Source organism: Squalius cephalus (assembly GCF_949319135.1).
Source record: "Squalius cephalus genome assembly, chromosome: 2".
In the NCBI taxonomy this organism is placed as follows: domain Eukaryota; kingdom Metazoa; phylum Chordata; class Actinopteri; order Cypriniformes; family Leuciscidae; genus Squalius; species Squalius cephalus.
In genome coordinates, this window is record NC_137123.1 from 30150366 (window position 1) to 30164241 (window position 13876).

The 13876-nt window shown below is 36.6% G+C and overlaps 1 protein-coding gene across 1 annotated transcript in view; it reads left to right on the plus strand.

Moving 5' to 3' along the window:
• The window catches only part of pibf1 (progesterone immunomodulatory binding factor 1), a gene marked incomplete at its 5' end in the record, with an annotated part of 45602 nt that overhangs the window by 11776 nt on the left and 19950 nt on the right, over positions 1-13876 (plus strand). The window contains 4 exons of the mRNA XM_079897063.1: positions 3521-3686; positions 5207-5357; positions 7975-8065; positions 8180-8282. Coding sequence (XP_079753189.1) covers positions 3521-3686; positions 5207-5357; positions 7975-8065; positions 8180-8282 — 511 coding nt within the window. The remainder of the gene's footprint in view (positions 1-3520; positions 3687-5206; positions 5358-7974; positions 8066-8179; positions 8283-13876) is intronic.

Sequence of the window (13876 nt, forward strand, 5' to 3'; positions counted from 1 at the left end):
GTAAGATTCTTTTAAGGTTTTTGAAAGAAGTGTTTTATGCTCTCCACAGCTCCATTTATTTGATCAGAATATAGTGATATTGTGAAATAATATTATTACAATTTAAAAAGACTACTTTCTATTTTAATATATTTTAAAATGTAATTTATTCCTGTGATGTCAAAGCTGAATTTTCAACATCATTACTCCAGTCTTCAGGGTCACATGATCCTTCAGAAATCATTCTAATGTGATGATTTGGTGCTCGAGAAACAGTTGTTAGTGTTATTGCTGTTGAAAATTAACCTGACTACGTCAGACTTCCTACTTCCGCTAATTTCATTTCGCTCCTGTAGTCAGTCTGAGATAGCAGCGTATTTTTCAGTTTTCCACCGGCCTGAAAACAGCCGGGCCAATCAACGAACAGAGGGCGGGCTGAGAGCCGTGACGTAGACGCTGATTGTACCGTGGATGCGTAGATTTACTTCACATAATCTGCAAAAGTCGCGCACAGCCATGTTCACTCCGGTATTTCGCTCGATGGTTTAGTTTTTGCATCATACATGTGTTTACAGTGGAAGTTAGTTGCGGCTGAGCATGAGCATAACACACGCCATAACCAAACGTTATGTGATTGGCTTACGGGTAACCAATGATTTTAAACTTCAGACAAGCGCCCCCCCCCCCCCCCCCCCCCGCGAGAGAGAAAACACTTCTCTATTATGCCATTCCAGACTCTGTCTACGAAACAAAGTGAAGTAGCAGAGTCTGGTATTACCAGGCTAGTTGAAAATTGTTGTGCTGCTTAATATTTTTTTGGAAACAGACAAAAAAAAATGTTTTTTGTAACAATGTAAATGTCTTTTTCATGTAAATAAATCGCTATTGATAAATTTCTATATAAATGCAATCATTTCTTTCAAAATCAATCTCTTTGTTTTTTGCCACTAACTATTTTTTCCCCTCTTTCGCTGTTATCTGTATTTTTTTTATTATTATGTTATCTCTACATTTTAGTGTGCATCCTTTTTTCTTTTCTTTTAAAGTCCCTGTGAACCGGAAGTTGCAACCGACGTTATTTCAGTGTCGTGACGTATTTCCAAGTGAAATGGAATATTGAATAGAGTAGCGCTGCACGATTAATCGGAATGAAACCACACGCGATCTGGCAAAGGCTGCGATTATTTTATGCGCAGCTTGTCAGTGCAGCGCAGCTGATCGGTAGTAAATGCTGCTCCATCTGAAAGCCAGAGGGCGCTCTCACGCAGACACGCCAAATAAACAAAATAAACAGCTGAATAAACAGAATATTAAAATGCTTTGATTGATTTATTAAATGTTGTATTTTGTTGGACAAGAGTTTCATAAATGCTTCTCATGTTTGGAAAGATGTTTGACGCTTGTTGCTTTTTCGAATGCACGTTATAAGCGACTCAAACTCGCAGTGCTTTCAGATGGAGCAGCGTTTACTACGGATCACAGAGCCGTACGTCACTGACAAGCAATGCTTTAAAAATAATCGCAGCCTTTGCGATTTCATAATCGCAATAATACAAATCAGTTAAGCGTGGTTTTCATGTTAATTGTGATTGATCATGCAGCCCTAGAATAGAGGGCAAGGTTTTATTTTAGCACACCTCCTCTCCATCCCTCACTCATAGCAGACTGACGGTTAGAGGGGAGTGGTTATGGATATTCTACTCAAGCCGCCAAACTGACGTCATCAGAGAAGGAACGCCATTCTAGAGCAAATTTTCAAATTCTGATTATAGATTACCACGACAAACTAATTTTTTTTCTGTGTATTAACTTGCACGGATTAATTGTTCACCGCAAGACTAGTAATGTGCTCTAACGAAGTAAATAGGGTCAATTTTGTTTTCATGACGACTTTAAATGAGGTGGTTGATAAGGGTGTCTAGAAGTGCAGGTTGTTGCCCCTCCCCTTTCTCCTGAGTGGTCAGCCCTTATTTGCCCATGTGAGAAGCTTACGGTGTCACTGAGCTCCAGGCACATGCCTTGCATACCAGCAGATACTCTGCACACAGTTGTTGGGCATACCCCACGTTTTTCAGCCCCGGGGAACGGATTGCTCGCATTCACAGAGAAGCTCGATTGAGGGCAAAAACGACACATGCTCCTTTACCCTGCTCTTGAGAGGTCAAGTCTACGGTCCGTGAACATGTTGTCCAGTGACTCTATTTTGGGCTGACAATTTTAAGGTGGGGGAGGGAGAATAGAAATGAGTGTTGCATTGCATTGTGTCATGCTGAGAAAAATAATTCATTTTTTTTTCAGTTGTGTCGAATGCATTTGCACATAAATTAATCATAAAATATTTGAATAAGACAACCACTCCTTACAACATAGTGTTACGACAGCCTCCTCACCCTTCCTTTTTTCCCCCCTGAATTTACGTAAATAAACAACTCTAATGTACTTTAAGCCAATAAATAGCTTAACAATATCCAGCCTTACTCCCTAATGTATGAAAGGAGTGGTCCAATTACGCACAATTATTTCTATAGGTGTTGGTCATCATGATGATATTATTTCCTTTGTGTTCTTTACCAAACTGCCTGCATTTGTCTGAATGTTAGTGGCAACGCACAAACAAAAGAAAAATCTTGACCTGCCAGTTTTGCCCCTTCATAGGTGTGGTTATGGTTTCAACCAAAACCCCCTGGAGCTCTGTGACATTCAATAAAAATGGTTTAATCACTCAAAGACCTGGCTGTTAATGTTGAAGGATGCAAACAGATACTTAATCTGTTTGGGCATGTTGAGATTTGGTGTTTCTTTTGAATTTCAGTAACTTTTTGCCCTAGGAAATACACTTAGCATGTCAGAGGCTATCGCATCTACGCTTTGCATCACCTTTAATTTAGCAATCGCTTAGCTTAGCCTAAGGTGAGCTACAGCAGACATTATAACCATCACGTTTTTTTCCTCCCATTGTGTTTAAATCACAATTTGAGCGACAGTAAAGACCATTTGAATTAAATACTTTAATTCATTTTAATTTTAATATTTTTTTTAATTAATTCATTTCTATTAATCAAAGAATCCTGAAGAAAATGCATTGTGTTTCCACATAAATATGGAGCACTACTGCTTTTAACACTGATAATAATAAGAAATGTTTTTTTTTGAGCAGCAAATCAGCATACTAGAATGATTTCTGAAGGATCATGTGACACTGAAGACTGGAGTAATGCTGAAAATTCAGCTTTACCATCACAGGAATAAATTCAATTTTAAAACACATTAAAATAGAGAGTAGTCCTTATAAATTGCAATAAAATTTCACAACATTACTGTTTTTAGTTTTTTTTTTTTATCAAATGAATGCTGCACTGGTGAGCATAAGAGACTTCATTCTAAAATCTTACTGAACATTTTTTTTAATTATATGTGTCATATTGTTTTCAAAATAAATTTGCATGGGATAATTGTGCAGAATCATTTCTTTCTTCTGTTTTCACTGATGGTCAGCGGTCACTTATGGTCACTTATGTCCTCTGTCTGTGCCTGTGTCCAGGTTCAGGCAGCTGCAGCTGGGTTCAGACAGCAGGGTGGCAGAACTGCTTAACCAGGTGAAGCTGAAAAAGTTTGAGTTGGAGCGTTCCCAGATGGTCCAGGAGGAGACCGCCAGGAACCTCAGCCTTTGTCAAATTGAGTGTGAGAAACACCAGAAAAAACTGGAGGCAAGGCTCTATAAAATAAATAAATGTTTCATTTGTGTTAAATCTGTATGGCAAAGATGCCATGCTCATGAAACCTCAACAAAGTGATTTCTTTTAGCATTACTGCAAGTTAAAACCTGTCAATTGCTTAGTAGTTCAAGCTGGTAATTCCTTAAAGGAATATTTTGACACTTCTGTCATCTTCTACAACACCGTCATCATTTCTAACCTGCATGACTTTCATTTTTCCAAGGAACACAAAACGAGAATTTATTGACCACACTTTACTATATAGTGAAGTAAATGGGATCTGGGCTGTCAAGCTCCAAAATGATGAATGAAAAGCTGCATGAAAGAATCATAAATGTACCATAAAAGAGGTCCATATGACTGATGTCAAATTTTCCCAACTCTTCTTACGCTATACATCTATTAATCAGCTTCAGTCAATATTAGACATTTAATTGTCTAAATATTTTTTAACATAAAAAATTTGGTTTAAATGTTAATATTTTGCAATTTTTTTCCACATAAAGATTACCTTTGTTGTACCAAAGATTATTTTTAAAGAATTGTTTTTTAAAGAATAACTATGAATAAGATTATTCATAGTTATTCTTTAAAAAACAATTCTTTAAAAATAATCTTTGGTAATTAAATCTCAACATGAATATCCATATTTTATACTGTGCATTTAAAACGAAAATGAAAGAGATATTCCTTTGTATTTTTTGAGATTTATTTCTGATAATGCGGATCTTACAGAGAGAGGACAGGAAGTGATGTGGGAGAGAGAGAGGGGGGTGGGATCGGGAAAGGAGTCGGGACTTGAACTCGGGTCGCCCGAAACGCAACCATACATGTCGAAGGGAGGCCTACGAGGCCATTGGCTCTGACTAGAGAGCTATATACATTTTAAAATGCCTGAGTTAACTTGTAACATTGAAAACAATTGTTTTTTTTCCTCTTTTATTTGTGCTTTTTAGTGTTTTATTTCTCTGATCCCGATCTTCTGATTTATTTTTAATTTTATATAAAATAGTATAAAATTTGAATATTGTGAAATCTATGAATGGCATTTGCATTAAGCCATTAACAAGTCATATGGACTTCTTTTTAATGCTGCATTTTGATGCTCAGCGTCGTGGATCCCAATTCAAAGGCCAGTCCGTTCTTCAAGAATTCTCCCTCTGTGTTCTATGGAGAGAAGAAAGTATTTAGAATGACATGAGGGTAAATGATAATAGAATTTTATTTTTTGGGTGATCACTTCATAAATATTACAGTATTCTTTAATTATTACCTATGATTTGATTGTTCCAATGTCATATATGGAATATATAATTCTTGTAATGAGCTCCACACTGACTCTCAACTCATTCGGAGACCAGACAAGGGTTGAACCCCATACCAGCCTCATAAAATAAGGATTGCACATATTTGTCAGCATCATAAAGCCTATTTGAACATGATATGACACCACCCTTGTTACTCAAGTTCTGTCGCTATATCTTTGTCCTTCTCTTGATCTGTTTATGCAGGTTCTAACAAAAGAGTTTTACGGGCTTCAGACATCATCAGACAAACGCATCACAGAACTGCAAGCCCAGAATTCTGAAAGGCAAGCACGACTGGAGACATACGAGCGATTGGAAAAAGAGTTGGACGATGTTACCATGCAGGCGGCAGAGAGTAAGAAAGGAGACTGATTCAGTCATTGATATTGAAGTTCAAAGATAAGATAAGACCAGAACATCAGCAAGGTTGCACATTGAAATTAAATGATCTTTGAGGCCAAATTGTTCTTAAAGGCCCCCTAAAAGTGCCTTGGAACGTGCAGCTTTGTATGTTGCGTTGATGTAATTTCCACTGAAACAGGAAGCTAAGGCGGGACATATTGAATGACTCCTCCCCCTTTTCAAATAGCCAATAGCGTTTAGTTTACCTCACAGACTGCACGTCGTACTTGACAGCACCATGGAAGTGAATCCGAGCACTGATGATATGTTGGATTCAATAGTAGAGGTGTGAATAAATTCTAGCCATTTCATTCTTAACCAACGTACAGTTGGAAAATGGAATAAAACTCGAGCGTTTGAGCAACCGAACACACATCTCCATCCCATATTGCTCTGTGACGTGTCAACGATCGCTTTGGCCAGGTGGTATTTATAGCATGGGGGCGGGACGCTTTAGATTCTAGAAAGCATTTGATTGGACAGAAGATGTGATGAGAAGCTGAAGTCCCAGGTGATGTCATAAAAATCTGTGATCCGTTTTAGCAGAAGTGTGAGAGTGTAAGTTTTAAATGCTTATATCACCTAAATGTGAATTTTGTCATTGTTTTGGAACACACCAGCTTATCCATAACCTTAAGGCTAATATATTCATACTAAAAGATAAAAAAAACGTACAATTTAATTTCAAGGGGCCTTTAAATTCTGACATGAGGTTCTTATTTCTGCATATATGGTCATGTTGATTTAAAGAAATCAAAGCTGTGGTTAAATTAGTGCTGGCAAGATTCTGTTTTACAACTACTCGTGAAACAGTTCTGCTGCAAAAAACACAAGTAAACAATGCGGTAATAGTTTTTAAAAAAAAAATTAAAACACGCTGCATGTTTTTTTTCCATTGGTTTTGCATGTTCAACATGCCATACTACATCACACCTGATGATGGTTTGAAAAAATGGCCTTAGGGCCTTGTCCTTAATCAACCCTCTTCTAAACGTCAGTGAATATGCTGACACTGAGCTGAGGTGATGTGAAAGGCTGGCCTAGCCAGGTTTTTAACTCCAGGTTAAAAACAGGTTTTTAACATTAAGTCTGCATAGATCAAACTTAAAAAAGAATGCCTAGTGCAAGGAATGCCAGATGATACCACAAGTTGATGCAGTTACTTATCACTGTGATGTTGTTGTCAAGTTAAACTTATCTCTCCGCCTTTTTGAAGCAATTTTTGATTTTAACGAACTTTTGATATTCGCTTTTTTACGAATTTTTGATATTCTCTACCGTTCCTGAGAAATACCTCTCATAATTTGACATGTCTGTATTTGTTGTCTTATTTTACTTAGCTTAGCATGCTAATTGGTTAACATGCTAACCAGTTACTATACTTTCTAATGTGGCTCTTCAGCTATCAGGTTAACCGTAAGCTACATTAGCAGTTCAGTTAGCTTAGTATGCTAATCGTTTAAAATGCTAAGTAACGCTTCTGTGAACTCATTCTTGCCTTGGAAACTCTCTTCAGCAGCCAGTGGCGCACCTATATAAGCAACAAGCACCGAACCTTTCAGGTTGTGGGTTCAAATCCTGTGTGGAACATGCTCAGACCGCAAGAGTCCTGAGTCCAGAGGCCTGAAGTGGTGCAAAAGTTGATTCTCTTCAAGACATTGTGTCTTTCTGAGAATGATCTAATCTGAACTTATAATAAATCTAACATGTGATGCATTTATATAGAAAATCTTCATTTTGAGTTAATTGTCAACTGAACTACTGAAGCTTGTCTTCCATATGGTGCACTGCAATAAGCAACAATCATGTGATCTAAAGATTGTGGGGTTGATTCCTGCATGGTACAACATTATAAGAGTGTGTACTGTTGTGTCACTGCGATTCCCTTATTGTCTGGGAAAGCATTGTACTAATATTTCTTCCTCTTGGATTAGAAATGTTCATTCTGTGTTCATTTTCACCTTAACTTCTGAATCACTGATTATTATATATTTTGTTTTAAATGTAGTGAAGCAATTTTGTTAAAATTATAAAACATTTTTTACTTGTGGTTCAACCAACATGCAGAAAAAGCAAGAAACGATATAGACAGAACCTTTTCTGATGGTTATTCTTAAGGTCAATAAGTCTATTAAAATATAATATAATTTTAGCTTTTTTATGTATAAATACAAACAACTTTTTACCCTGAAAAATTATAAAATAAATTTAAAGTGGTGTAAAAGTTTTTCAAAATCAAAAGAAACCAATATTGATTACAGAGAGTACATTTATAGGACCTTGGTACAAGATTTTTGGATATTCTTGTTTGTTATTGACCTTTATGTTCTTGTTCAATTGGTAATATAAACTTGCTCTTGAGTCTCTATACATCATTCTCATCTTTATCTCTTTAAGCACTACTTCACCATTTTTCATGTCTACATAAACTTTCCAACACAGTATGCATTGTAAGAAAAGATAGAAAACTGTTTATAGTCCTATTAGTGCTCTCCTTTCTGGCAGTGATGCTAGTTGGGTGGTCTAGACATACTTGCTCTTAAACATACTTTTTTCCTCCTTTTTTGTAGTTGAAAATGAAGACGAGGCAGAGAGGGTGCTGTTTTCCTATGGTTATGGTGCAAACATTCCAACAACTGCTAAGAGAAGACTGAAGCAAAGGTGAAGTCTGAGGAGGTCACTCGTCTTTGAAAACCAGAAGCTCATCTTTGTGTTTACTGACTGTTTTTATGTCTGCGTGACCCTAATCATAGGTTTCTGAATGTGTGTGTGCAGTGTTCACTTGGCACGTAGGGTTCTGCAGCTGGAGAAACAGAATACGCTGCTTAGGAGAGACCTGGAAAGACATACGGCGCACAGCAGCCAGATCTCTGAAGAGGTGCTACATTTCACTCTTTTGACAAGAATGCATAGACACATGTACACATACAGTACCACGGGAGTAAAAAAATTGGCAGTAAAAAGCATTTTTGTGTGTGTATATATATATATATATATATATATATATATATATATATATATATATATATATATTTATTTAATGTACAGCGTAGAGGCAAAGAACCACCTGTCGTGAAACTGAGTGCATTCATTCATATTTTAATGCACAACTAGCCATGGATTATCCTGCTTATACTAGGGATGGCGAAAACTAAAAATTTTCTTGACCGACCACCGAGCCTCATTAGCCGGTTGAAACCGGTTAACCGATTAGTTTAAAATATAGGGCTGTGCGCATGAGCAATAGTCACATCGCCGGAACATGCGATGTGAAGGGTAGTAGTAGCACCCATGGTGTATTAAGAGAATGATATTTCGTACTAAAAAGAAAGTCAAAATCAGCTATTTGGGACTATTTCGTCTACAAAAAGGAGGATGTTGACTGGAGTGTTATAAAGTTGTGGATGGTTGTCTTTTTTAAAAAGTCTTTTGTCTTTTATTTTTCGTGTTCGCATTTATGAGGAAAAAACAATTTTACGTGACAGTTCTCCATTATGGACGCGACCGCTCAAAGCGGCACTAAAAGACTGCTTTAAAACTTTCACAGAGACCTCAAACAGAAAGCACAAAGCCTTTCTTTAAAACGAATTTCGTTTTGTATTAATTGTATCTTAATTTTAATCAGCGTTTCATTATCCAATTTTCTCGATTTAATAAAAAAAAGTAAATATAGCAGATAGATATCACGACACGGAGGCGCCAGCGCCTGAACTGGAGCTAACATTAAGCTATCATCCATAAACCGAAACTCAACGTATAAGGTAGCTTACTCGTCTCACACACCTAAAAAAAATAGAAATATATCTATTATCTACAGAAATCTCTACTTTTAAACAGAACCATTCAAAACAAAATAAAACGATTTAATCCGTGAAATGTGTATTTCTCTCCGGCGCGTTCACTACTGCGAAGATCGCGAGTCAGATTTCATCTTTGCAGCCGACACAGAAAACACTTGTTTATTAATAGATAATTAAAATGTCTCATCGCAATATTTTACATATTCATAATCATTACTTTTGCTGGTTCTTTGTGACAGCTTTTAGGTGCCGTTTACATGAACGCGTCACTGCACCAGCACCGAAAACAGAGAGAGAGAGAGAGAGAGAGAGAGAGAGAGAGAGAGAGAGAGAATAAGATTTTTTTGTACTTATTTTGAGGAATGAACAAACAAGCATCTGTTAAGAGCGCCGCCACGTTGGACTGCGTAGAACGTTCACCGAATTCTGACAGAAATATGTTCTAATTTTGGAATAAAATATTAAGTGACCTTTTTGTCACTTGTAATGAAGCTTGCTTATTAGTGAAATTATTAATATCATGGAATGGTAATTATTGACTTTAGCCTGGATTGATCATGACTCGCAATATATATCGTTGGGAAAAAACTATCGAAATGTAGGCTAATTTTTTCCCAATATCTAATATTTTCCCAATATTGTACAATATCGTGCCTGCAATTTCGCAACTCTGTCGCATCTCTCTGCCGCTCTGCCTCCCGCTTTGGCTACCTTTCTCACCCGAAGAGGCTTGCGGGTGTCGCGTTTTAAGGTGATCATAGTTGATGTGTTACTACTGTATTTAAGCACTGTATCACACAAGTTGCAACTTACATCTGTGTCATTCTTTTTGGTGAAATGGTCCCACACACTTCTTTACACGCTTCATCCTGTCGTCTGCCCTGGCTCTAACCTCGAGTGTTTTAGCCTGTAGCCTTTACTTTTCGCAAACCCTGTGAGCGCGCGAACCCAAACGCTGTGACCTCGCGCCAAATGTTTTTATTGGTTTATTAAATACAAACAGGTGAGTTATGAAAAATTGAGTGTGAGGGATTTGTTCACTTCACACAAAAACATCTTGGAATGAGATGGCTAACTGTAGTAGAGTAAAGTCCACTGTCTATAATAGCCTAATTTAGAGATAACTTTTTTTTTTTTTTTTAACCGACTACCGACAACTTTGACCGGTCAACGTTGATACGGTCAACCATCGGTCAAACGGTCATCGGTTAACATCCCTAGCTTATACCATGGTCATTTGCCATTAGAAAGTGGTTACTGATGTTTGCAGTGCAATATTTGACCGCAAGGGTAAAAATTAGTTATTTTTGTCAGTTACAGCTCGTTAGATCTAGCATTCTGCCCACTTTGATCATTATCAGATACCGATCATTATCAGATACCAATCATTATCAGAAAGGCAACCTTTAGCTTTAGTGACATGTAGTCAATTATGGTGTCCCATACTCTAAATTTGTGCTCTTCACTTCACCCATCCAAGTGCACACACACAGCAGTGAGTATTGAACACCCACAAAAATGCACTTGGAGCAATGGGCAGCCTTTTTTCTTTTTTTTTGCTGGTACCTCTCTCAAGGGCGCCTCAGTAATGAGAGTGGAAGAGAGCGCTACCTACATTTCCTGACGGTACTGAGACTCGAACCAGTGACCTTCGGGTCACAAGTCTGACTCACTGGACTTAAATATCCTAAGTACTACCAAAAGTCCTGAGTTTTGTGACCTTAAAGATATAGGCAAAGTCAAATTTTGTCATCACTTACTCACCCTCAAGTTGTTCCAAACCTGTATGAGTTTCACAAAAGAAGATATTTTAAAGAATGTTGGTAATCTAACAGTTGACGATATCCGTTAAAAATACTATGGAAGTCAATGGCTACTGTCAACTGTCTGGTTACCTTTTTTTTATTTATTTTTTTTACATCTTCTTTTGTGTTAAACAGAAGAAAGAAACACATTGTTTGGAACAACATGAGGGTGAGTACATGATGACAAAATGTTCATTTTTGGGTGAACTATCCCTTTAAAGAGCATGATGGATTCTAGGGCGAAAGAAGATTAGTTGAATACACAGGAGCTAAACCACTGTCGTTTTTGGTCCAATAAGTAATACCTCAGTCTTATCCGAATTTAATAGAAGAAAATGACTGATCATCCAATATTTCATATCTTTAACACACACTGTCAACTTGGAGAATTTTGAGATTTTATCTGGTCGTGATAAAATTAATAACTGAGGTAACATCAGCATAACAGTGGAAACTAATTCCATGTTTTTTAATAATATTACCAAGGGCATGTACATTGAAAATAGCAGAGAGCCTAAAACAGACCCATGCGGCACTCCATAATTTACTGACGTTAGTTTTAATAATTCCCTGTTTAAATAAACTAAATCGCAATAGTCAGATAGGTGCGATCTAAAACACCTTAATGCCTGTCACTGAATACCAGTATAATTTTGTAATTGATCTATGAGTATGTCCTGATCAATAGTGTTGAACACAGCACTAAGATCAAGTAAAACTAGTGTTGAAATCAAGCCTTGGTCAGAAGCAAGAAGTAAGTCATTTGTAATTTTAACAAGCGCAGTGTCTGTGGTATGATGGGACCTTACTGACATTTTTCATAAATGTAATGCTTTGGTTACGCTTTATTTTATTGCGACGTAGTTACATTGTACTTACTCAAATAATAACCGAGTACTATTAATTAACTACATGTACTTACTGTAGTAATAACAGTAAATTATGCATAATTACAAGTAACTAACCCTTAACCAAACCCTAACCGTAACTTTATAGTACATGTAGTTAATTAATAGTACTCAGTAATTATTTGAGTTAGTACAATGTAACTACGTCAATACCACAGAAACTGCGCTTTTTAAAATTACAAATAACTTGCTTCTGACAAAGGCTTGATTTCAACACTAGTTCTACTTGATCTTAGTGCTGTGTTCAACACTATTGATCATGACATACTCATAGATATTCATAGGTATTCAGTGACAGGCATTAAGGTGTTTTAGATCGCACCTATCTGACCATTACAATTTTGTTTATATAAACAGGCAATTATTAAAACTAACGTCAGTAAATTATGGAGTGCCGCATGGGTCTGTTTTAGGTCCTCTACTATTTTCAATGTACGTGCCCTTGGTAATATTATTAAAACAACATGGAATTAGTTTCCACTGTTAAACTAATGATACTCAGTTATACATTTTATCACGACAGGATAAAATCTCAAAATTATCCAAGTTGATACAGTGTGTGTACTTACTATAGAGTTATATGGTTAGGGTTTGGTTTTAGGGTTAGTTGTAATTATGCATAATTTACTGTTATTACTATAGTAAGTACATGTAGTAACGTGTAGCTATGTCACCTTAAAATAAAGTGTTATCCATTTTTTTGCAAGAATGAGCACAATTGAATGGACACAACTTTTTCTAGTATTTTATACATAAATGGAAGATTTGAAATGAGTCTGTAATTTGCCAATTTATTTGGATTTAGTTGTGGTTTCTTAATGAGTCAATAATAATAAGTTAATAATATTGAGAAGATTGGTAGATAACGACTCTTTTCAGTTTTTTTGTGGGTATTGGATACATGTTGTTGGTTCAGATGCAATGATAAGTTTACTCTTCCTGTCCTATAGTTGTTAAGCATTGCAATTGTTCTTGAGGAGTGATAATTGAGGCTGAATCATAAAACACTGTTAAAGGTTGTACATTTACAATTGTATTTCTGATGCTTTCAATTTTCTCAGGGAAGAAATTCACAAAGTCATTACTACTGTGATGGAATATTCATTTCAGGTGACGTCTGTTTATTTGTTAATTTAGCCACTGTACTAAATAAAAACTTTGGATTGTTTTGGTTATGAGTTTGCGGAGATGCTCGGCCCTGGCCTGGAGCTTTTTTATAGCAGGATATACTGTCTTTCCATGCGATTCTAAAGACCTGTAGATAAGTTTGTTTCCATTTGCGCTAGATTGCGAGTTTCTCCTTGATAGCGTGAGTAATACTGCTGTACCATGGTGCAGTACTTTTCTCTCTAATCTTTTTTAATCTGAGGGATGCAACAGTTTCTAATGTACTAGAGAAGATAGAGCCCATACTACTAGTCATTTTATCAGGTTCATTTGTGTTAATGGGTACACTGAGCAGCTGAGACAGATCAGGGAGGTTATTTGTGAATCTGTCTTTTGTGGTTGGTATAATTGTTCTACCTGGTCTATAACGCAGAGTGATATGACAAATATTAGCAGTACGCAGTATGCACGTTACAAGGCAGTGATCAGTGACATCATCTCTTTGCTGTAGAATATTTATATCAGTAAGATCGGTAAATAAATCTAGTGTATGATTAAATGATGAGTGAGTATGGTGATGTTTTTCTTGACCCTAAAGCAATTCCTAACGTGAATGTTCAGCTGACAATCAGCGCTTTATTGACCTTGACCAATAAGTCTGAGAGAAACATAGGGCACTGGAGATCTATACACAGAATTTTTTTCTGATATCTAAAAATGTAACATTGAGCACAAGCACTTCAAATAAATTAAACCTGTGTCCTGTTTTCTGAGGAACATTAAGAATATCTTTATAGATTGTTGCAACATCACCACCACGACCAGTCAGATGGGGATTATAACAGCCTGGTG